Source organism: Chiloscyllium plagiosum, unplaced genomic scaffold (genome assembly GCF_037043375.1).
Source record: "Chiloscyllium plagiosum isolate Xiang-an unplaced genomic scaffold, Cpla_swu_hap1 HiC_scaffold_5, whole genome shotgun sequence".
NCBI lineage: Eukaryota > Metazoa > Chordata > Chondrichthyes > Orectolobiformes > Hemiscylliidae > Chiloscyllium > Chiloscyllium plagiosum.
Genome location: NW_028270143.1, coordinates 81,311,768 through 81,335,089, shown reverse-complemented (window position 1 = coordinate 81,335,089; position 23,322 = coordinate 81,311,768). Strand labels below are relative to the sequence as shown.

Sequence of the window (23,322 nt, the reverse complement as noted above, 5' to 3'; positions counted from 1 at the left end):
GCCTGACAAATCTGTTAGAATTCCTTGAGGAGGAAATGAGTAAGTTAGAGAAACAGAAACCAGTCGATGTGATCCATGTGGATTTCCAGAAGGCCTTTGACAAGGTGCCACACAGGAGGCTGCAAAATAATGTGAGAACACATGGTGTTAGGGGCAAAGTACTGGCATGGATAGATGATTTGGCTGACTGGCAGAAAACAGATTGGGGATAAAGGGGTATTTTTCAGGATGATTGCCAGTGACTGGCTGGGATCCAGGGGCCACAGCTATTCACCTTATTCATTAACAATCTGGATGAAGGAACTGACGGAATAGTTCCTAAGTTTTAAGATGGCACAACAATAGTTGGAGGGACTGGAAGTGTTGAGGAAGTGGGGAAGCTGCAGGAGGACCTGAACAGGTGAGGAGAGTGGGCAAAGAAGTGGCAGATGAAATGCAACTTGGGAAGGTCTGAGGTTATACAGTTTGGTAGGAAGAGTAAAGGCATACAATATTTTCTAAACGGGAAGGCTTTGGAAATCTGAAGTGCAAAGAGACTTGGGATTCCTTATTCAGAATTGTCATGAGATTAATATGCGGGTTCAGTTGGTGAAAGGAGTGCCAACAATGCATTTGACTTCCCAACCAAGAGGGCTAGATGATAAGAGCCGAGATGTATTGCTAAGGCAGTATAAAGCTTTGGTCAGACTGCATTTGGAATATTGTGAGGGGTTTTAGGACCCATTTCTAAGGAAGGATGTAGTGGCATTAGTGTAGAAGGTCCAGAGGAGATTTACAAGAATGGTCCCAGGGATGAAGGGCTTGTCATAAGAGGAGCAGTTAACAACTTTGGACGTGTATTCAGTGGAGTTTAGAAGGATGAGTTTGAAACTCATAGAATACTGAGAGGCCGAATAATGTAGACATGGAGAAAATGTTTCCACCTGTAGGAGATACTAGGACTAAGGGTCACAATCTCAGAATGAAGTGACGGCCCTTTAGAACTGAGATAAGGAATTTCAGCCAGAGGATGGTCGATCTGTGGAATTCATTGCCACAGAAGGCTGTAGAGGCCAAGTCATTGAGTCTATTTAAGACTTGATTAGTAAGGGGATGAAAGGCTACAGGGAGAATGCAGGAAAATGGAATTGAGAAACATATCAGCCTTGATTGAATGGCAGAGCAGACTCAAAAATCTGAATGGCCCCAGTCTGCTCCTGTAACCTGTGCTGTTATGATCTGTCAGAATTACAGAAGTGTTATGATGCAGGAAGAGCTTTTTTGGCCTATCATGTCTGCACCAACTCTCTGCATTTTGATTTGAATCCCTTTGATTCTGCCTATTGGATTTTGGAAAATAATGGGATGCTTCTTCAAATACATTAAAATCCAATGTTCTTGTCTCACATCCCAACTCAACTTTAAGCTGCCTTTTTCCTTTCACACTGTACTCTGTTTCTAGTTAAATAACGATCCAACACCCACTCAAAAGCCTCAATTGAACCTGCCTCTACCACACTTACAGGTAATACATGTCAGACCCTAACTACTCACTATGAGAACAATTTTTTTCTCCCCTTGCATTTGCTTCTTTTACAAAGCATTTTAAAAACAATGCCACCTGGTTCTCGATCCATTTACAGATGGGAATATTTCTCCCTATTCACTCTGTCCAGAATTCTCATGAAAATCTTTGCTTAGGCTTCTCTTCTCTCCACTCCTCTCAAAGAAAATAGTCATCCCATCTTTCCTCATAAATGAGGTTTCCTCATAATCCTCTTCTGTACACTCTCTAAACTTCATGGAGCTGGAAGGTTCATTTTCAGATGTTTCATCACCATACTGGGTAATATCTTCAGTAACCTCCAGATGAAGCATTGCTGATGTTTCCTGCTTTCTATTTATATATTTGAGTTTCTTTGGGTTGGTTGATGTCATTTCCTGTGGTGATGTCTTTTCCTGTTCTTTTTCTCGGGGTGGTAAATTGGGTCCAAGTCAATGTGTTTGTTGATAGAGTTCTGGTTGGAATGCCACGCTTCTAGGAATTCTCGTGTGTGTCTCTGTTTGGCTTGTCCTAGGATGGATGTGTTGTCCCAGTCAAAGTGGTGTCCTTCCTCATCAGTACATAAGGATATTAGTAAGAGAGGGTCATGTCGTTTTGATCATCTATCCTGGTGATTAGTTTTCTGCCTGTTGTCCAATGTAATATTTGTTACAGTCCTTGCACAGTATTTTGTAAATGACATTAGTTTTGCTTGTTGCCTATTTAGGGTCTTTCAAGTTCATTAGCTGCTGTTTTAGTGTGTTGGTGGATTTGTGGGCTACCATGATGCCATGGGCTCAGAATAGTCTCTGGGCATGTTTTGTCTACTTGTTTGGGTTTGTTGCTGAGAAATCTGCAGTGTGTGTTCATTGGGTATCCGTTCTTTTTGAGTACACTGTATAGGTGATTTTCCTCTGTTCTGCATAGTTCCTCTGTGCTGCAATGTGTGGTGGTTCGTTGGAATAATGTTCTGATGCAGCTTCGTTTGTGGATGTTGGGGTGATTGCTTTTGTAGTTCAATAATTCAACAGGAAATGACATCACCAACCCAAAGAAATCCAAACACACAAATAGAAAGCATGAATCATCAGCAATGCTGCGTCCGGAGGTCACTGAAGATGTTACTGAGTGTGGTGACGAAACATCTGAAAATGAACATTCCAGCTCAGCGAGCAAATCTACATCCAGAACCTCAACCTGAGCTACAAAACTTGCTAACTCTCTAAAGCATTTGCATTCTTCTTATAGTATAGCATTTAAATTGAGCATAATACTGCAGGTGAGGGCGCAACCCTAGAATATCGTATCCTTTATCAGCTCCCTCTTCCTTGCAGGTGACCAAACATATGATTCAAACCAATTTTAAGAAAAGGGATCATTATAATTCTGCCTGGCAAACCAGGTTGTTGAGAATAAAAGTGGCTGCAGAAATTTAGACCCATTGATTGTACTGCTGCCTATTGGGTTTTGGAAAATAATGGGTTTCTTTTTCAAATACATTAAAATCTAATGTTCTTGTCTCACATCCCAGCTCAACTTTAAACTGTAGTCTTTGTAAAGACTTCTTTTCTAAGTCACCTAAATGAAAGAAGTCAAGGTTAGAAGGTGCCAAAAATTGTGTTTTTAGATTAGATACCCCTTAGTGTGGAAATAGGCCCTTTGGCCCAACAAGTCCACACTGACCCTCCGAAGAGTAACCCATCCAGACCCATTTCTCTCTGACTAATGCACCTAACCTATGGGCAATTTAGCATGGCCAATTCATCTGACCTGCACATCTTTGGATGGTGTGAGGAAACCAGAGCACCCGGAGAAAACCCATGCAGACACAAACAGTCACCCAAGGCTGGAATTGAACCTGGGACCTGGTGCTGTGAGGCAGCAGTGCTAACCACTGAGCCACCATGGTTTTCTTGTGTATGGAAAAGGAATGCTTCCATAGTGCTATGCCCTCATGTTTACCATTCCTACCACTTCCCGGAGTACGAGGAACTGTTACTCCAGTAGTCTTCAGCTGAAATTTCACTCTTGCCCATTGGTCAAATATTACTTACACTGGTTTGAATCAGGAACCGAGGGAGGCTTTTGAAAAATTCATGCTGCAAAGACCCAGACAATTTGCCACATGTAGTGGGCATATGTACAATTGCTAGCAGAGTTCAAATAAACCTTAAAGTCAACTCAACTGCCACATCATTGTCTGCATTTCTAATACTCCAGAATTATTCTGTAAGTGGGCCTTTTGTTTGCTCTCCCCCTCAAGACTCATTTTAACATATATCATACTTTCCTTCATGTGATGATAATGGCATAATGTACATCTACATTATTTGGAAATTTAGTTCATTAATGAAGTTATGCTCGGGCACCTCCAACAGGTTAAACAGTGTTGTGACAATATGTTTGTACGGCTCCGTGCTCTCACACAGGTGACACCTCTAATTATGCAACATTAAAAGGAGGTGGTGCTTAGCTTGTAAATTCGGGAGTGCACAAGATGTCATTACAGCAATTTGGCCAACATTGTGGGCCATATTAGCCTAGCCTTTGCATGTGTTTAAAAAAACATAAGCTTTAAAATTGTATGGTTCACATTGCACAAATGTTGTGTCCTGCATGGCCTCAATGGAAGCTTTAATCAGATATGAATAAAGTCATAGATGTATCTGTAAGGACCAATAACTATTTATGAAGTTCGCATCTTATTAGTCTAATACTGGTTTCTCTTTTTTCCCAAATTTATTTTCAATGAAGTTTTTCCACAACTGTATTTCCACATGCTTCGTCAAAGAAGGAAGGTGCTTCATGGAGAGGTGATCAAAGAAAAAGAGGATTAGAACATTGATGAAATATTGGTGCTTCTCTCAGGATCGTTATACTGTTAAAACCCCATTTACACCAACATTGTAAATGAAGATTCAATCTGAATTGACAGTTAACCTGAATCAAAGGCATTGCATAAATGCTATGAATTCCCCCAACTTTGATCAATTTGGAATTAAAATGATCTATATTACCATTCCAGACTGATACAAAAGTTGCTTCAATGTGTCCAAATTAAAATGCCTGGAATGGATTTGAATTATTATCCACTGTCATTAATTGATTCTTATGTCATGATGGCATGTCTGTGACATTTCCTATTTTGCACGCTTTGGTGTAAATTCTTGCCCTTGATACATTTACCCAGATTGTCTCCATTATATAAATGCTAAATGTTTGAAACTCCATTCAGATCAATGTTATCCAAATGGAATCTGAATTCTACGTGTAAAAGGGGATGGAAAATAAACAACCAAAACCTCAGTGCGACCTATTCAATGATTCTGAGGTACGAGAATCATGGAACCAAAATAAACAGCTCTGCATAAAACATGATGAAGTTATGTATGGATTATTTAGTGAAACTCCACCTTCTAATTTTGTTTTTACAGATTGCTTTAATTAGATGCTAAAATTTGAAGCTGACTCCAGACAAACTCACCGATTCTCTGGTTCTTGAAGTATAATAGTAACAGTTTTATCCCTTTCGCAGTGATATTCCAATAAATGACACTGTTGTTACAACTTTAGCTGTCATCCCGGTGCAAAGGTGAGGGCTGCCTCCTTTTTTATAGTCACGGTGGATCAAGTCTCATGATGCTTAATGCATGTATGTGACTGATAATGGACAGATGACCATAGCTAATAAGTAAATACAATAATTTTGTCATTCTGTAAATTTCCAATCCCACAGTTATACTGGGGACTTGTTTACAAAGACAATTCTGTAACATCAGCTGCAGTTTTAATGACATAAAATGCCCCTTTTTAATACTTTTGAGTCATTATCTAAGGTGCTTCAGCCATAATTAATAAACTGAATGTTTTCAGTTAATTAATTACCTTGCCTAATTAGATGACCAGTTATGTACAGGGCAGCAGCAAGAAATGGCTTTGGTGACTCATATGGTGTAACATTTGAGCACTTCAGCCCACAAAGGGCCAAAATCCACTTTAAACATGTGTTGCTGTTTAAAGGTAGTAATGCCAATATGAGTCATGTTTACATTGTCCATTTGCCACTAACTTTGGAACAGCCAATGACAGACGAGTGAATTCATAAATTAGATTGCATGATGGATTTTATCTACGTTGGACTGAGTTTATCTTGGTTTTGCAACAGAGTCTAAATATCTTTGTCATTTAAATTAAAAATAGAGTTTGCAATTCAGTACAGATTGAATTTTGTTATCTCTCTATAACTTGGTGATTTTGGTACAAAACTTATAAATTAAACATATGACATTTGCATTGTATAGTTTATTCCTTAAATTGTACTTCTGTTGCTTATTTTGTAAATGAGACAAAATGCTTGTATTTATGACGATACGAAATATTATCACTCATAAAATGGATATGTTCTATCTTTTGAATTGGCAAGCTAAAAATGAGATATAAACTAAACACTTAAGTTTAAAGTTACAGTTAAAGATAATTTTGTAAAATGGCTGTTACAATGAATTTATAAGGAGTGCATTCATAATTTAAGTTTTTTTTTGCAGAAAGCTTGTAGTATAATTTGTAGCTCTGCCCTCTCAAAGATTTCATATTGAAAGAAGACAAAAGGACTTATATTTTAAATAGCATCTGTTTAAAAAGAAGGGGTCACCTATTTAAGACAGATGAGAATTTTTCTGAGGGTTGTGAATCTTTGGAACTTTCTTTCCAAGGAAATGGCAGAAGCACGGAGCTGTTTGTATATTTTTAAACAGATTCTTGATGAGCAAGAGGACTTGACAGGTCATCAGAACTGGCAGGAATAATAAAGTCAGTCATAATCCCATTGAATAGTGGAGGAGTTTTGATAGGCTGAATGGCTTACTCTTGCTCCAGGATCTGTAGGTTTTTATGTACCTTTCGTAACCACCGAAGGTCCAAATCGCAATGTGCAGAAGTATAGTATAATGGTGCAAGTTAATTCTGAAATGCAGCTAAACAAGGCCTTGATTTACAGTGGTCACAGAAAAGTTGATGGATTCATGGGATTCATAAATTAACAGGAGGAGTATTAGAATCTAATGAAATGGCATTTGATTTTCTTGAAGCAAATTTTCAACTTTCTTCTGAACCAGATATATTTTCAATGGAGTGGCCATACCACTGCCCAGAGCCAGGTTTGGGAAGCTGAACCATATTTTCCAGTTCAGGTCTCCTTTAAATGGTGCCAGTGAGGTGAGGGGCCAAAAGAGCACCCTGCTTTGTAGCTTACCAGTTGTGGGAAGGCCTAAGTTATGCGTCAGTTCCACAACACAGAGCTGCCGTGGCCTGAAGGATCTATTTGAGCCTGAATGAATAGTCTTGCTCTTTGGTGCTCTCAAAGTAAATGCCCCAAAAATGATTTTAGGGTCCTTTCACAAGTGGTTATCAATGGTACATTCAAGTATCATTGGCAAAGCCACTCCAAATCTGTTACAAATGGACTGAGCATGTGTGGCCCATATGCAGAAAATTTCAAAATGAGAACCTAAAACGCACACTTGCGTGGGCAAAGACAGTATTTTTAACTTTAACTGCTCACAACTTTTTAAAAATTCATTCATGGGATGAGGCAGTTGCTAGGCCAGCATTTATTGTCCATCCCTAATTGTTGCCCATTGAATGTCCCAGTTAAGAGTCAGCCTCGTTCCTGTGGGACTGCAGTCACCTGCAGGCTAGACCAGTTAAGGATGTCATTTGTGAATCAGATGGGTTTTTCCTGACAATTGACAATGGATTCAGGTCACCATTAGACTCTTAATTCCAGATTTTAATTGAATTCAAATTCTACCATTTGCCATGGCAGGATTCAAACCCACGCTTCCCAAAAATTGCTGATGTCTCTGAATTAACAATTCAGCAATAAAACCACTAGACCATGCCTCCCCTTTAATGTCGCCCATCCAGGTGTAGATAAGCTGCCAGCTGGTGAAGATTGAGAAGCCTTTGATTTCCAGATAAGTGATAGTAAAGAAGGATGTAATTTTTCATGTCAAGCCTGGGGAAATACTTCTGTCTTTGGTTCGACAAAGGAAAGTTTGAGACTCGGACAGCTTCTTCAGTCTTCAGACACTTGCGATGCTGCTTCTGCAGGGAAGTATTTGATGGATTGTCTTGTTCAGGCCCCAGTTTTCAAAAGATGAGTTTGGTTCTACTATAAACTGGTATAAATTTGAGGCATCTATCTGCGTTAGGTGGCACTTCATCTGCCTGTAGAACTCTACAAGTTAACGTCACAAAAGGTCAAAAATAATTGGGATCTGAACACGTAAGTAACCTGTTTACAAGTCTAGTTGGATAGGTCAAAATGGACCCCTACTTAGTTTCAATTCAAGTTGAATCACTTTTGCTCAATATGTGCAGAATTAAAAACAATTTCCACCATGCTTGATTTATCATGTTCTACTTATTTCTTTTCTATTATGGCAATTATTTGGAATGTCTGTGATTTATTTGATATGTTTTTTTTTCCTTCATGACTGTTAGTTCCATTTTGAAAGACCTCTTTGAAAAGATGCTTTAAAATCATCACTAGTAAAACTAGAGTAGAGCCTGGAAAATCTTCACTCTTTTTGTTAGTAGTGTTTAAATTTTCATTGTATTTCGAGGAGGTTTTATAATTTGCAAATGGGTGCTAATAAAAGGACTGAGTTCAAGAAATTTCTATGTTTTTAACTTATGCAGCTGAACTGAGGTTATTACCTCTTGTAAAAATGTGCAATATAAACCAGAGTTGATACTTGTCTACTCTCAGCACTTAAACCAGTGACAGCAGAGATTTGTTGCCATAATGTATGGAAGATATTTGAACAGTTTTAACCTTTGTTTAGTGAATATTTTAAAGGTGGATGCTTTACTTCAACACATCACAGAACATGTTCAGACCACAATCACCAAACACATACAACTTAAAAATAAAAGCCAAGCCTGAAGCATTAATTGATCTTCACAAAATAAATATTTCTATTTAAATTAGGTCTAATCTATTACAATAATCAATTTAATCTTGTATGCAGCGGTGTAGTTCAGATTTTTTAATTGAACTGAAGTAGCATTAAACTTTTTTTGTTCCCTTTTAAGTGCATGCATATTAATTATCTGAATAGTAGCAAAAGGTGTTTTTAAAGAACGATTTAATTAATGGTTGTATACTACGTATTTAATTTGATTTCAACAAATCTAATTACAATATTTTGAAAGTAAATGATGGAGACTGAACAGTTCTGCTTTCTCAACTCTGTAATTAAGAACTGTTGTATGAAATTACTAAAATGTAACTCTAAGATCATGTGAAAGTGCTGTGTATTAATGTGTTTTTGTCAAATTATGTTCACTTTTGAGAGGTTATAACCACCTCTAGATCAAAATTGAATGAAGAAACTATTTTTAAAGAAATGCCTGCTGGTGGGTAGTTGCTATAAGTGAAAAATACAAGAATTGAAGTTAATTTAGAAATGCTGTAAGAGGTTGAATTGGTAAAAGATGTTGCTGAAACAGTTATGATACAATTGTTTTGATTAAAATGTATCAGTACTGTTAGGGATGTTGACTATAATGAAGTTATAAACTTGCAGATATTTTGGAGAAAAAAATTGTTTTATCCTAGTTTCTTTATTTCAACAATGAATACAATTTATTCACATGCAAGTGATTTATTTGAAGAGCCCTAGGTTTGAAAAATAGAGGAACAGGAAAAGGCAAAACATGAACAGAAACTCATACATAAACATTACTTTCTGGAAACTATTTGCATATTTTAAATAAAGGGGGCTTTACTCCACCTTCAACAGCAGGAGCACCTTGAAGGTGCATTCAGACAAAACTTCCTTAGGAATTTGTGAAGTTAAGTTCTGTGTTTTTATATTTTAAATTTAGGTTGTTTCAATGCTACTAATAGTGTATAACATTTTATTAGATAATGCCTTTCAATACAGTGCTCCTGAACCACATTCAACATAATAAGACCATAATCTTAATGTGCCTAACTGTTAAATTTTTGGAAAAAAAAACTTTTTCGACAATAATTTGTAGTAATGTATAACGTGGATTAAGGAATAGGAAACATAGGAAGGGAGCAACAAATTCCTTGTGACAAGCTCATCTATCAAATGGTGTAAGTGCTGTGTGATACCATGTTCCTTTCTAAACAGATTCAGGAGAATTTGGGCCCCTCTCTTGCCAACTTCCACTGCTGGGCTTCAGACACTCTGTGGATCTCAGCAAATGAGGAGGCTATTGCTTGGATTTAAGATTATAGCAAAAGATACACATTTGTATTAAACACAGAACTTGCAAAATGTTTCATGTAAGAACTCAATTAATAGGAGCAAAAACTATAAAAATGTGCACAGAATTTACAAAAGAGGATGCGATTCAGAAATATATTAACTTGTCTATGAGGAAGGTGGACTGTGCTTTTTAATATTGTATTGAAGATATTTTCTGCTTTATCTGATTTACTTATTTTTATTTGGCTAATTGCATACATGTAGGTGTTAAGAGGTTAAATCAATTGATTTGACTATATCCAGTGATTGCTTGTGATGTGTATGCCTATTTTTTCAGGAGGAATTCTGTATCTTCTAAACTAAGTATCACTTGGTTACACCAATGTGAAGTGCTTTCCATGTGAAGCTAATTAGTTCATGTACTTTGCTTTTATTATATTAACAAAATAATTATGTTGAAATAATATTATAACATGTTTGACTCTAGATAAATATACCATTTGCACATTGAAATTCCAAAGCATGTAGCAAACCTTATTTCGGTGTACAGATAGAATTGCTGAAAATGTTGTTAGATGTGAATATTATATCAGATTCAGTCTTTCTAGTTAAGATGAGTGAAATGAATGTAGTCTGAAAATTGGTTTAGACTTGATTATATTTGCATTTTTTTTGTTTGAATTGAAAGAGGAAGAAAAATCTAGGGTATAAGATGGAATCTTCCCATTTTCAATTCGTGCTTATCAAATGAGATTCTTGACGTCTGGTCACCATCGCTCAGATTGACTTTTCTCACACAATCCTCTGCTCTCCGCCTTGTTCATTCAGCAGCTGGGCTCTTCAGTGCCCTTCCTGCTTATAAATTTGGCACAAGGGGCAAACAAATATACCATGGCTCATGTCTTCCATACTGCTGGCTCCATATTTAAACTCCAGCTGCACACCTTTCAGATGCTGCAAGTCAGGATCCAGCTCTCACTGTGGCACAGAAAGAACAGCTCTCTTCCTGTTTTTATGACGCCCCTGGGAGGTGCTGATGAATAGAAGAGAACAGACTTTGTGCAGTTGACCACTACAAGAGGCCGCGCCACCACATATTGTCAGCCTGGGCATTGATAGCAGCCCAGGTTGGTGCTGTCCTAGGTTAAAAGAAACACCAAGCACTGTAGGAAGAAAGTGTGTAAACCTCAGTGCACTGCAAGGTGAAGTACCTCCACCTTCTCTCTGCCACCTCGCATTTGCATGGCCACCATTCACTCCAACTCTGCCACCATTCAGTATTTTACAAGGCTCATGAACTACACCCTCCTAATTGGGCAGTTCAGACTTAACCAAATTGCTATGCATCAGGACTCACATGTAGGGCAGACAAGGCAAGGTTGACAGATTTTCTTCCAGAAAGAGCATTAGTGAACCGGATGGGCTTTTAGACAATCAACAATGGTGACCATTGGATTGGTTTGCAAATTTAGGCATCTAATAGAATTCAAATGTCACCATCTGCCATTTGGGATTTGAGCCCAGAACATTAATCTAGAGTTCTGGATTAGCACTTCAGTGAAATTATCACTATACAGACACCTGCCCAAGCTATAATGGTGCATGATGTTGACTGAACAACTCCCAAACACCACATATTCCCAAACTACTAAAATTTCCTGCACTGCCTACTCAATCACGGAGATCACCTCACCACCCCTCCTTTGCATCTACCAATAATTACTCCTATATCCACCTCCATCAGACTCAGTGCCTGACTTTGACTTATTGCAGGAAAAGATGGTCTACAACTGGGCAGAGAGGACTGAAATTGGCCGGGATTGACAGATATCCTGTTTCATCACTCCTTAAGAGAACAAATTTATAGAATTGTCAGGAGAAGAGCATGAGAGCTGCTTTGAGGTCAGGAAATCTCAACAAGCCTACTAATAAATTGAGTAAGCTTTATTGTACTGCGCTGCTATCCAATTAACAACTAATCTGGACATGTTTTCATCCCTCTTGCATGATTAATTTCCTCTTTTATGCAAGTGCTGGTGACACTCTAGGCATGTCCATAAGAAAGAAATCAGTGCCAGAAATCCTCAGCTTTTCCACCTTTTGAGGCTGAAGCCGCTGAACCCTCAAAGGATGCCTTTACCACCTAAGAGGCCTCCACCTCTTTTGATCAAATTCTGGGTCACAACCTGTCGAGCATATCATAGACATCTCTATGCAACTGATTGTGGAAGAAATATTCCAGGTCTCTGGCACTCAATAGACTGTTGGAGACCAATAACAGGTTCAAAGGTTATGGGGGCAGGCTGGAAAACGAAATTGAGATCAAAATGAGATCAGCAAGGATTATGTTGAATGACCGAGCAGGCTTAAGGGGCTTCTAGCTCTTGTTTGTCTCAGAATACATTCGAGTAGTGAGCCTCTATCAATTACAATTCATTTTCAGCAGGAGCGGTGAGAGCGAGGATCGGGGGCAGCTGGGAAGGTAAATTTCCCACTAAAAGGACTTAACTCAAGACTCAGCAGCAGTGGCAGTGGTAGGAGTGAGGAGCTGAGTGGAAGTGGTCACCTCTGAAAAGGTGAGTGAATGGATATATATTTGGGCAGCAGGTGACCAAAAGGCAGAGAAAGAGCAGGAAGACAGTGCAGGTGGGAAGGGTTCAGATGTTTGGGACATTGGGACCATTTCTTGGGGAGGTGGCACTATTACAAATTGGATGGTCTAGACCTGGGCAGGACTGGAATCAATGTCATAGGGTGTGCTTTTGCTAACGCTATTGGGGAGTGTTTAAACTAACGTGGCAGAGAGATGGGAACTAAATGAGGAGGTTAGTGGAAAGGAAGGAAGTAGTAACTAAAGCCTGTATGAAACTAGATAATGAAGTTAATGTGACTAAGGGGAAGAGGAGGCAGGGAGAAGATAATAAATGCAAAGGGACAGGTGGTCTGAGGTAATTAGTTTTAATGTGCGAAGTGTAGTAGGTAAAACAGATTAATTTAGGGCTTGAGTTAGTACCTGGGAGTATTATGTTATTGCTATTACTGATACTTGGTTGAGGGAAGGGCATGATTGGCAACGAAATATCTCAGGATATTGATGCCTTAGGCAGGATAGAGAGGGAAGTAAAAGGCGTGGAGGAGTTGCATTACTGGGATATCACAGCTGTGCTGAAGGAGGGCACTATGGAGGACTCGAGCAGTGAGGCAATATGGACAGCTCAGAAACAGGAAGAGTGCAGTAACAATGTTGGGGCTGTACGACAGGCCTTCCAATAGCGAGCGTGAGATCGAGGTACAAATATTTAAATAGATTATGGAAAGATGTAGGAGCAACAGGGTGATGTGATAGGAGATTTTAATTTTCATGACATTGACTGGGATTCACTTAATGTTAGAGGTCTAGATGGAGCAGAATTTATAAGGAGCATCCAGGAAGGCTCAATAGAGCAGTATGTAAATAGTCCAACTCAGGAAGGGGTCATACTGGACCTGGTGTTGGGGAATGAGCCCAGCCAGGTGGTTGTAGTTTCATTAGGGTGTTACTTTGGGAATAGTGATCGCAATTCTACGTTTTAGGGTACTCGTGGACAAAGATGAGAATGATCCTGAAGGTAAAGTGCTAAATTGAGGTAAGGCCAACTATACCAAAATTCGGTGGGAGTAGGGAATGTGGATTGGGAGCAGCTGTTGAAGATAGATCCAGATTTGATATGTGGGAGGCTTTTAAAGAGAGGTTGATTAGAGTGCAGAACAGACATATCCCTGTGAAAATGAAGGATAGAAATGGCAAGGTTAGGGAACAATGGATGATGGGGGAAATTGAGAGACTAGCTAAGAGGAAAAAGAAAGCATACAGAAGGTCAAGACAACTGAAAACAGACAAAGCTTTGGAAGAATATCTGGGAAGTAGGACCAATCTGAAATGAGGAATTAAGAGGGCAAAAAGGGGTCATGAAATATTTTTAGTAAACAGGGTTAAGGAAAATCTCAAAGCCTTTTATTTGTATATCAAGGAGCAAGCGGGTAACCAGAGAAAGGGTTGGCCCACTCGAGAACAAAGGAGGAAAGTCATGCATGGAGTCAGAAAAAATGAGTGAGATTCTTAATGAGTACTTCGCATTGATATTCACTGAGGAGAGGGACATGATGAATGTTGAGGTTAGGGATAGTTTGATTACTCTAGGTCAAGTCGGCACAAAGAGGGAGGAAGTGTTGGGTATTCTAAAAGGCATTAAGGTAGACAAATCCCTAGGTCCAGATGGGATCTACCCCAGGTTACCGAGGGAAGCGAAAGCGGATATAGCTGGGGCCTTAATTTTTGCAGCATTTTTGAACACAAGTGAGGTCCCGGAGGACTGGAGAATTGCTAATGTTGTCCCCTTGTTTAAGAATGGTAGCAGGGATGATCTAGGTAATTTTATAGACTGGTTAGCCTGACATTGGTGCTAGGGAAGTTGCTGGAGAAGATATTGCGGGATAGGATCTATTCCCATTTGGAAGAAAATGGGCTTATCAGTGATTAGCAACATGTCTTTATGAGGAATTGACAAAGTTGTTTGAGGGGAGGGTTATAGATGTCATATACATGGACTTCAGTAAGGCATTTGATAAGGTTCCCCATGGTAGGCGAATGGAGAAAGTGAGGTCTCATGGGGTCCAGGGTGTTCTAGCTCGATGGATTGAGAACTGGTTGGGCAGCAGGATACAGAGTAGTAGTGGAAGGGAGTTGCTCAAAATGGAGAACTGTGACCAGTGGTGTTCCACAGGGATCTGTGCTGGGACCACTGTTATTTGTGATATACATAAGTGATTTGAAGGAAGGTATAACAAGTTTATAGATGATGCTAAGATTGCTGGAGTAGTAGATAGTGAAGGGAGGTGTCAGAAAATGCAGCAGAATATAGTTAGATTGGAGAGTTGGGCAGAGAAATGGGAGTTGGAATCAATCAGGACAAATGCGAAGTGATGCATTTTGGAAGATCCAGTTCAAAAGCAAGCTATACAGTAAATGGAAAAGTCCTGGGGAAAATTGATGCACAGACAGACCTGGGTGTTCAGATGCATTGTACCTGAAGGTGGCACCGCAGGTCGATAGAGTGGTCAAGAAGGCATATGGTAAGCTTTCCTTCATCGGAAGGGGTACTGAGTACAAGAGTTGGCAGGTCATGTTACAGTTGTATAGGACTTTGGTTTGGCCGCACTTGGAATACTGCTTACAGTTCTGGTCGTCACATTACCAAAAGGATCTGAATTCTTGAGAGAGGGTGCAGAGGAAGTTCACCAGGATGTTGCTTGGTATGGAGGACACAAGCAATGAAGAGAGATTGAGTAGATTAGGATTATTTTTATCAGAAAGACAGAAGTTGAGAGGGACCCTATTGAGGTCTACAAAATCATGAGATGTATAGACAGGGTGGATAGCAACAACAGGTCTTTACACACAGGGTGGTGGGTGAATGGAATGTGTTGCCAGTGGAGGTGGCAGATGCAGGCACGATAGCATCATTTAAGATGTATCTAGACAGATATGGGAATGGACAGGGAGCAGAGGGATACAGATCCTCAGAAAATAGGAGACAGATTTAGAGGATCTGGATCGGCACAGGCTTGGAGGGCTGAAGGCCTGTTCCTACGCTGTAATTTTCTTTGTTCCAATTACCTATTATTCCAAAACCTGCTGAAGTTCACATTGAGAAGGGAGTGCCTGCATCTGGGCTGGACACTCAACAGTCCTGGGTCCTCTAGACAACCTTTTGGGATGACTGCCCAAATATTCCAGGGCAATCATGAAACAAGTTCCTGCCACCATGTTAGGACTAAAGTTAGGAGTGCACTTTAACATTGTGGGAGAGAGATGAAGATTTAAAACAATACTTAAGGGCACATGGGTTGCATGGTGACACTTCATTGTAAATAGTCTATCACTTTTGTAACCGGATCTTCATTTACACTCTTAAACATCTAGTGTCTTTTTTGCTGTTGGACATAATTCAATTGTAACCTTGAGAGATGAGCAGCGTCTTCAGACATCCCAACATTGAAAGAAGTAGTAGTGGCCAAGCTTTGCTCATCTCTCACAAGCTAGCAACTGCTTGACTGAAGGAAGCCTAAACTTCAGATGTCAGGGATCCTCAAAGCTTCTTGAACTGCAACCATCTATTATTGGTATGCATAAACCCATAATGCCATTAGGAATGGAACAGAGTTCCAAAGTTTTGAAAGAACAGCCATATACTTCCAGGTCAGGATGGTGAGTGGCTTAGAGGGGAGTTTGCAGGTGATGGTGTTCCCATGTATCTGCTGCCCTTGTCCTTTCTAGGTGCAAATGGTTATGTGTTTGTGAGGTACTGTCTATGGACCTTTGTTGAATTTCTACCGTGCATCTTGTAGATGGTATAGGCTGCTGGTAGTGACTGAATGGCTCCACATCTACAAATGGTCTGATTTGTTCTGGATGTCATCCAGTTACTTGTGTTATTGGAGTTGCATTCACCAGGCATGTGGAGAGTATTTTGTCGCACTCCTGAATTTTGCCTTGCAGATGGTGGACAAGCTTTGGAGAGTCAGGAAGTGAGTTACTTGCTGCAGAATCCTATTCTCTGATCTGTTCTAACTACGTTTTATACTTTCAATTTATGGTGGGGACTTCAATGATGGTTTTGACATTGAATGTCAAGGGATGATAGTTGGATTCTCTCTCTTTTTGGAAATGGTCATTACCTTGTGTCTGCATGATCTGAATGTTACTTATTACTGTTGGCCCAAGCCTAGATATTGTCCAGGTCTTTCTGAATTTGGACTTGGACTGTGTTGGTATCTGAGGAGATGTACTTGGTGCAATCATCAGTAAACATTCAGACTTCTGCACTAATCATAGAATGCCTACAGTGTGGAAACAGGCCATTTAGTCCATTGAGTCTATACTGGTGCTCCGAAGAGCATTTCCCCCCCACCCCGCAAAGACTCACCCCTACCCTGTAACCTGCATTTCCCATGGCTAATCCATCTAGCTTGCATATCCCTGGACACTGTAGGCAATTTAGCATGGTCAATTCGTCTCAGCTGCACATCTTTGGACTGTGGGAGGACACCAGAACACCCAGAGAAAACCCACACGAAGGAGAATGTGCAAACTTGACACTGTTGCCTGAGGGTGGAATCAAACCTGGGTCCCTGGTGCTGTGAGGCAGCAGTGCTAACCACGGACCACCAAGCAGCCCTGGAGGTAATGATGGAGGGAAGGTAAATTAAAGCAGCTGAAGATGATTGAGTTGCGGACACACCTCAAGGAACTCCTGCAGAAATGTCCTGGAGCTAGATGATTTTTGGAGATCAATCACAACCATCCAGAATTATTTGAGGACACAACGAGCAGATTAGACCAAGGAGAATTAATGCATGTTGTCTACCTAGACTTCAAGAAGGCCTTTGACAATGTGCAACACAGGAAGCTGCTTAGTAAGGTAAGGGCCCATGGTGATCGAGGCAAGGTACTAGCATGGATAGACGATTGGCTGTCTGGCAGAAAGCAGAGAGTGGGGATATAAGGGTCCTTCTCAGGGTGGCAGCCATTGACAAGTGATGTTCCACAAGGCTGCAAACTTATCCAGAATGCCCTCCGTTCCTTCATCTAGATTATTAATGTATAAAGTGAAAAGTTGTGATTCCAACACTGAGCCTCGCGAACACTACTTGTCACCAGCTGCCACCCTGAGAAGGACCCTTTTATTTCCCCTCTCTGCTTCCTGCTAGAGAGCCAAGCATCTATCCATGCTGGCACCATGCCTCTGACACCATGGATCCTTATCTTATTCAGCAGCCTCCCTGCATGGCACCTTGTCAAAGGCCTTCTTGAAGTCCAGATTGGCTCTCCTTGGTCTAATCTGCTTGTTACTTCCTCAAAGAATTCTCACAGATTTGTCAGGCATGACCCCCCGCCTTGATGAAACCATGCTGACTTTGCTCTATTTTACCATACAGTTCCAATTATTCAGAAATCTCATCCTTCACAATGGATTCCAGGATCTTACCCACGACTGAGTTTAGGTTAATCGGTCTGTAATGTTCCATCTTTTGCCTTACTGCCTTTTTAAACAGGAGTGTCATGTTATCCATTTTCTATCCTCCATATACATCGTCATTTCCGCCACCTCCAAACAGACCCCACCACCAGGGATATATTTCCCTCCCCTCCCCTATCAGCGTTCCGAAAAGACCACTCCCTCCGTGACTCCCTCGTCAGGTCCACAACCCTCACCAACCCAACCTCCACTCCCGGCACCTTCCCCTGCAACCGCAAGAAATGCAAAACTTGCGCCCACACCTCCCCCCTTACTTCCCTCCAAGGCCCCAAGGGATCCTTCCTTACCCGCCACAAATTCACCTGCACCTCCACACACCTCATTTACTGCATCCGCTGCACCCGATGTGGCCTCCTCTATATTGGGGAGACAGGCCGCCTACTTGCGGAACGTTGCAGAGAACACCTCTGGGACACCCGGACCAATCAACCCAACCACCCCGTGGCTCAACACTTCAACTCCCCTTCCCACTCCACCAAGGGTCCTTGGACTCCTCCATTGCCAGACCATAGCAACATGACAGTTGGAGGAAGAGCGCCTCATCTTCCGCCAAGGAACCCTCCAACCACAAGGGATGAACTCAGATTTCTCCAGTTTCCTCATTTCCCCTCCCCCCACCTTGTCTCAGTCAAATTCCTCGAACTCAGCACCGCCTTCCTAACCTGCAATCTTCTTCCTGACCTATCTGCCCCCACCCCCACTCCGGCCTATCACCCTCACCTTGACCTCCTTCCACCTATCGCATTTCCAACGCCCCTCCCCCAAGTCCCTCCTCCCTCCCTTTTATCTTAGCCTGCTTGGCACACTCTCCTCATTCCTGAAGAAGGGCTCATGCCCGAAACGTCGATTCTCCTGCTCCTTGGATGCTGCCTGACCTGCTGTGCTTTTCCAGCAACACATTTTCAGCTCTGATCTCCAGCATCTGCAGTCCTCACTTTCCCCGCAATGGAGGTAATTGAGAATGGGCAGTTGTGTAAGTCTGGCTGCAAAGTATCTGGAAGGGTAAGTGAACATTTTTTGATCTGATCATCAGCAGACAGTGGTGTCCCTGTCATAAATTCTGGGTAACAGTCTCTCTATACCAGATGTGTTTGCAAACTAAGTTTATATACTGAAATTGCCAGTGTGGAATTTGAACATGCACTGTCCAGATTACTAGTCCGGTATCATGATCGCTACTCAAATGCACCTGAAATGCCTGTCCTGTTTGAATCTGTAGAATCTTTAATGTCTTTATGAAAAAGATTATAATAGAAGGAAGAATACATGGTAACACAGGAATAGAACACTCAATTGGACATATGAATAATCTGCAAACGTATGTCATGATTGCACAGTATTGTGCTTACTAGCCCATTAGCTTCCCTCTGTTAGAGTGCTGGAGTTAGTAAACTAGGGAAAGGAAAATTGCAGGCTTCTGCATATTTCTGACTCCTGACTCTCCCACATATTCTGTGTTGCCATTAGATTGAAGTACATTGTGAATAGTTTCAGCATCAAGCACAGTAAAAGGGAAATGGCATATATACATTGGGCTAATGTACAATTTCTGCATTATTCTGAGGCTGGGCTGGAGTAAAGTTGAGAGTGTGGTGCTGGAAAAGCACAGCCAGTCAGGCAGCATCCGAGGAGCAGGAGAATCGACGCTTCGCCCCCCCCCCCCCCCACCCACCCCAATCACTAACTCCATTCCTGATGAAGGGCTTATGCCCAAAATGTCGACTCCTGCTCCTCAGATGCTGCCTGACCGACTGCTTTCCTAGCACCACACTCTCGACTCTGATCTCCAGCATCTGCAATCCTCCCTTTCTCCTGAGCTGGAGTAAAAAAATATTACACCAGAATTCTTGTACAGAGCCAAAAGCATTCTTTCAGTTGGCAGGGTTGGGACCTGCTGCTGTGGGTAGTAATTACATACACAACAATCTGACCTGAAATCCCAAGGAGGGACATCACAAAATGTTCTGATAAAATGGCAAGAGAATACTTCCTGAGTTTTTTTTGTTCTTACTTGTGCTTTACAACTGGAATTAGGGTTTCAAATTAAAATTTTCTAGTAATTGATTGAAATGTTTTAGCCATGGTACACTGGTTGGAAAAGTTGACACAATTACTTAAAGTTTAACAGCAGTCTTTCACTTTTATTGTTTGAGATGAATACAAGGGAGCTGCTTGCAATGTTGCCAGGTATGAAACTTCTGAAAAACACCTCTTTCTGTAGATTGCGTAGAACTATTAACTATTTTTGGAATATTCTGAAATAATAGAGGTGTTGCTGTGACACCAGATTTAGCTCAGAACATGTATGTTCTGGTCATAAAAAAAGTACCCTTATTGATTTCCGTTTTGTTCCTCCAACGTAGGTAGTCTTGGCACAACATATTACAGAGCCATAAAATCTTTAGGATTCAATTTTAATATCCCTCAGGAATAAAAGCTTTTGCGTTTTGTCCATAATTTCTTTTCCCTAGGTTCTTATGTCGCATCTATCCTTCCCTCCTCTGTTATTGAATGTTAGGAAACAGACTGCCCAGACAAAACTAACTCTCCATAACTTTTTGTTCCATTAGTAAGAATTTTGTTTGCCCAAGCTTTAATGTAAAATTAGGTAAGGTTGTGCCCCTAATCTCTAACTACGCTGATGCCACGGCATGGTGCCTAAATGTGTACTACTACCCATAATAATTTTTCCATGTTAATTTTCTAAACCACAGCCGAGCAGCTAAGTGATATTGGATATTTTAGCATGTGTGGGTTGACAAGATTATATTTGCATACAATAGGATATTCGGATTGCCATAACTCGAGTTTTCTGCTAATACTGAGGAAACAGAAACAATGGTAAACCCAAGGTAATGGTTCACTGCTACAACATGCATTGCAGATGCATGGCTGGCTGCAACAACACAAAGGTTGGGACCTAAATATTCAAGAGTTCATGGAATGATAAAAATTGAGGAAATAGCAGGGGAGCCATGATCCTTTCCTTTGTTGAAGCAGGCCAAACAGGTTAACTAATCTATTCCTGCTCCTAATTCGTGCATTCATACTGTTATGATCCGAGCTGGTGTAACTACGGGACAAGTTTGATCCCAGAATGAAATCTGACTTGATAGAACAAAGAACAAAGAAAATTTACAGCACAGGAACAGGCCCTTTGGCCCTCCAAGCCTGTGCCAATGCAAGTCCACTGTCTAAACCTATCGCCCAATTTCTAAGTATCTGAATCCCAGTCACATCTTAAATGAACCTACCATGTCTGTCACTACTACCTCTGCTGGCAACGCATTCCAGGCACCTACCACCCTCTGTGTAAAGTGCTTGCTGTGAGTATCCACCTTAGACTTTTCTCCTCTCACCTTAAACGTGTGACCTCTCGTTATTGAATCCCTCACACTGGGAAAAAGGTTATCTCTATCTATTCAGTCTTTACCCTTCATGATTTTGTAGTCCTCAATCAGGTCCTCCCTCAATCTCCTTTTTTCTAATGAAAACAATCCTAACCTACTCAAACTCTTTTCATAGCTAGCACCTTCCATACCAGGCAACATCCTCATGAACGTTCTCTGCACTCTCTCTAAAGTGTCCACACCCTTTTGGTAATATGGTGACAAGAACTGTACATAGTAGTCTAAATGCGGATGAACCAAAGTCCTGTACAATTTTAACATGACCTGCCAGCTCTTATACTCAATACCCTGTTCGATGAAGGCAAGCATACTATATGCCTCCTTGATCACTCTATCCACCTGTGCAGCCACCTTCAGGGTACTCCCAGATCGCTCTGCTCATCAACTTTTCCCAAGGCTCTTCCGTTTACAGTGTAGTTTGCTGTAGAATTAGACCTTCCAAAATGCGTCACCTCACATTTGCCTGGATTGAACTCCAACTGCCACTTCTCTGCCCAAGTCTCCAGTCCATCTATATTCTCCTCTATTCTTTAATTGTTTCCTATGCTTTCTGCTACTCCATCAATCTTTGTGTCATCTGCAAGCTTACTGATCAGACCACCAATGCTCTCTTCCAGATCATTTATATATATCACAAACAACAGTGACCCGAGCAATGATCCCTGTGGAACACCACTGGTCACCTTTCTCCATTTTGAGAAACTCCCTTCAATTACTACTCTGTTTCCTGTTGCTCAACCAGTTCTTTATCCACCTAACTAGAACACCCTGCATGCCATGTGACTTCACTTTCTCCATTAGTCTATATTGGGGAACCTTATCAAACACCTTACTAAAGTCCATGTATATGACATCTACGGACCTTCCTTCATCTATCAACTTGGTCACTTCCTCAAAGAACTATATTTTGGTAAGGCACAATCTTCCCTGCACAAAACCATGTTGCTTATCACTGATAAGCCCATTCTCTTCCTATCTTTCAGTATCTTCTCCAACAACTTTCCCACCACAGATGTCAGGCTCACTGGTTTGTAGTTACCTGGAATATCCCTTCTTGAACAGGAGGACAGCATTAGCAACTCTCCAGTCCCCTGACACTTCATGTATGTTTAAGGATGCTGCAAAAATATCTATCAGGGTCCCAGCTATTTCCTCTCTCGCCTCCCTCAGCAACCTGTAATAGATCCCATCTGGTCCTGAGGATTTGTCCACCTTAATATCTTTTAGCCTACCCAGCACATCCTCCCACCTTATGTCAATGTAATCCAGAGTAAACAAACTTCTATCTCTAATCTCAACATTCATCATGCCCCTCTCCTCAGTGAACACAGATGCAAAGTAATAATTGAGAATCTCACCCATTTTCTCAGGTTTGACACACAACCTTCCTTCCTTATCCTTTAGTGGACCAACCCTTTCTCTAGTTACCCTCTTGCTTTTTATTATTGATTAAAAGACCTTGAGATTCTCCTAAACTCTGCTCGCTAAAGTTATTTCATGACCCCTTTTAGCCTGCTTGATTCCTCGTTTATGATTGCTCCTACTCTTCCACCAAAGCCTGTTCAGTTCTGTTAGCTGCCTGGACCTTATGTACGCTTCCCTTTTTCTCATGGCTAGTTGCACAATTTCTGCTATCATCCACGGATCATGAATCTTGCTTTTCCTATCCCTCCTTTTCAAAGGGACTTGCCTATCCTGCACTATCTTTGAAAACCTCCCACATATCACATGGAACTTCCCTTCAAATAGCTGTGTCCAATCCACATTTCCCATCTCCTGCCAAATTTGGACATATTTGGCCTTGGCCCAGCTTAGTATTCTTCCCTTAGGATCACTCTCTCATCTTTGTCTATGAGTATTCTAAAGCTTTCAGAATTGTGGTCGCTGTTCCAAAAGAAATCCCCCACTGCAACTTCTACCATTTGGCCTGGCTCATTCCCCAACACCAGGTCCAATATGGCCCCTTACCTATTTGGATTATTGACATACTGCTCTAGAAAACTTTCCTGGATGCTCCTTACAAATTCTGTCCCATCCAGACTTCTGACACTAAGTGTATACCAGTC

General features: G+C 41.0%; 1 protein-coding gene across 3 annotated transcripts in view; it reads left to right on the top strand.

The window, feature by feature from the left end:
• hacd1 (3-hydroxyacyl-CoA dehydratase 1) overlaps window positions 1–4,900 on the top strand; it is a 73,356-nt gene extending 68,456 nt beyond the window's left edge. For all 3 annotated transcript variants that reach the window (XM_043690388.2, XM_043690387.2, XM_087987366.1), the window contains exon 7: window positions 4,277–4,900. In XM_043690388.2, coding sequence (XP_043546323.1) covers window positions 4,277–4,359 — 83 coding nt within the window. In that variant the 3' untranslated portion in view covers window positions 4,360–4,900. The remainder of the gene's footprint in view (window positions 1–4,276) is intronic.
• The last annotated feature ends 18,422 nt before the right edge of the window (window positions 4,901–23,322 follow it).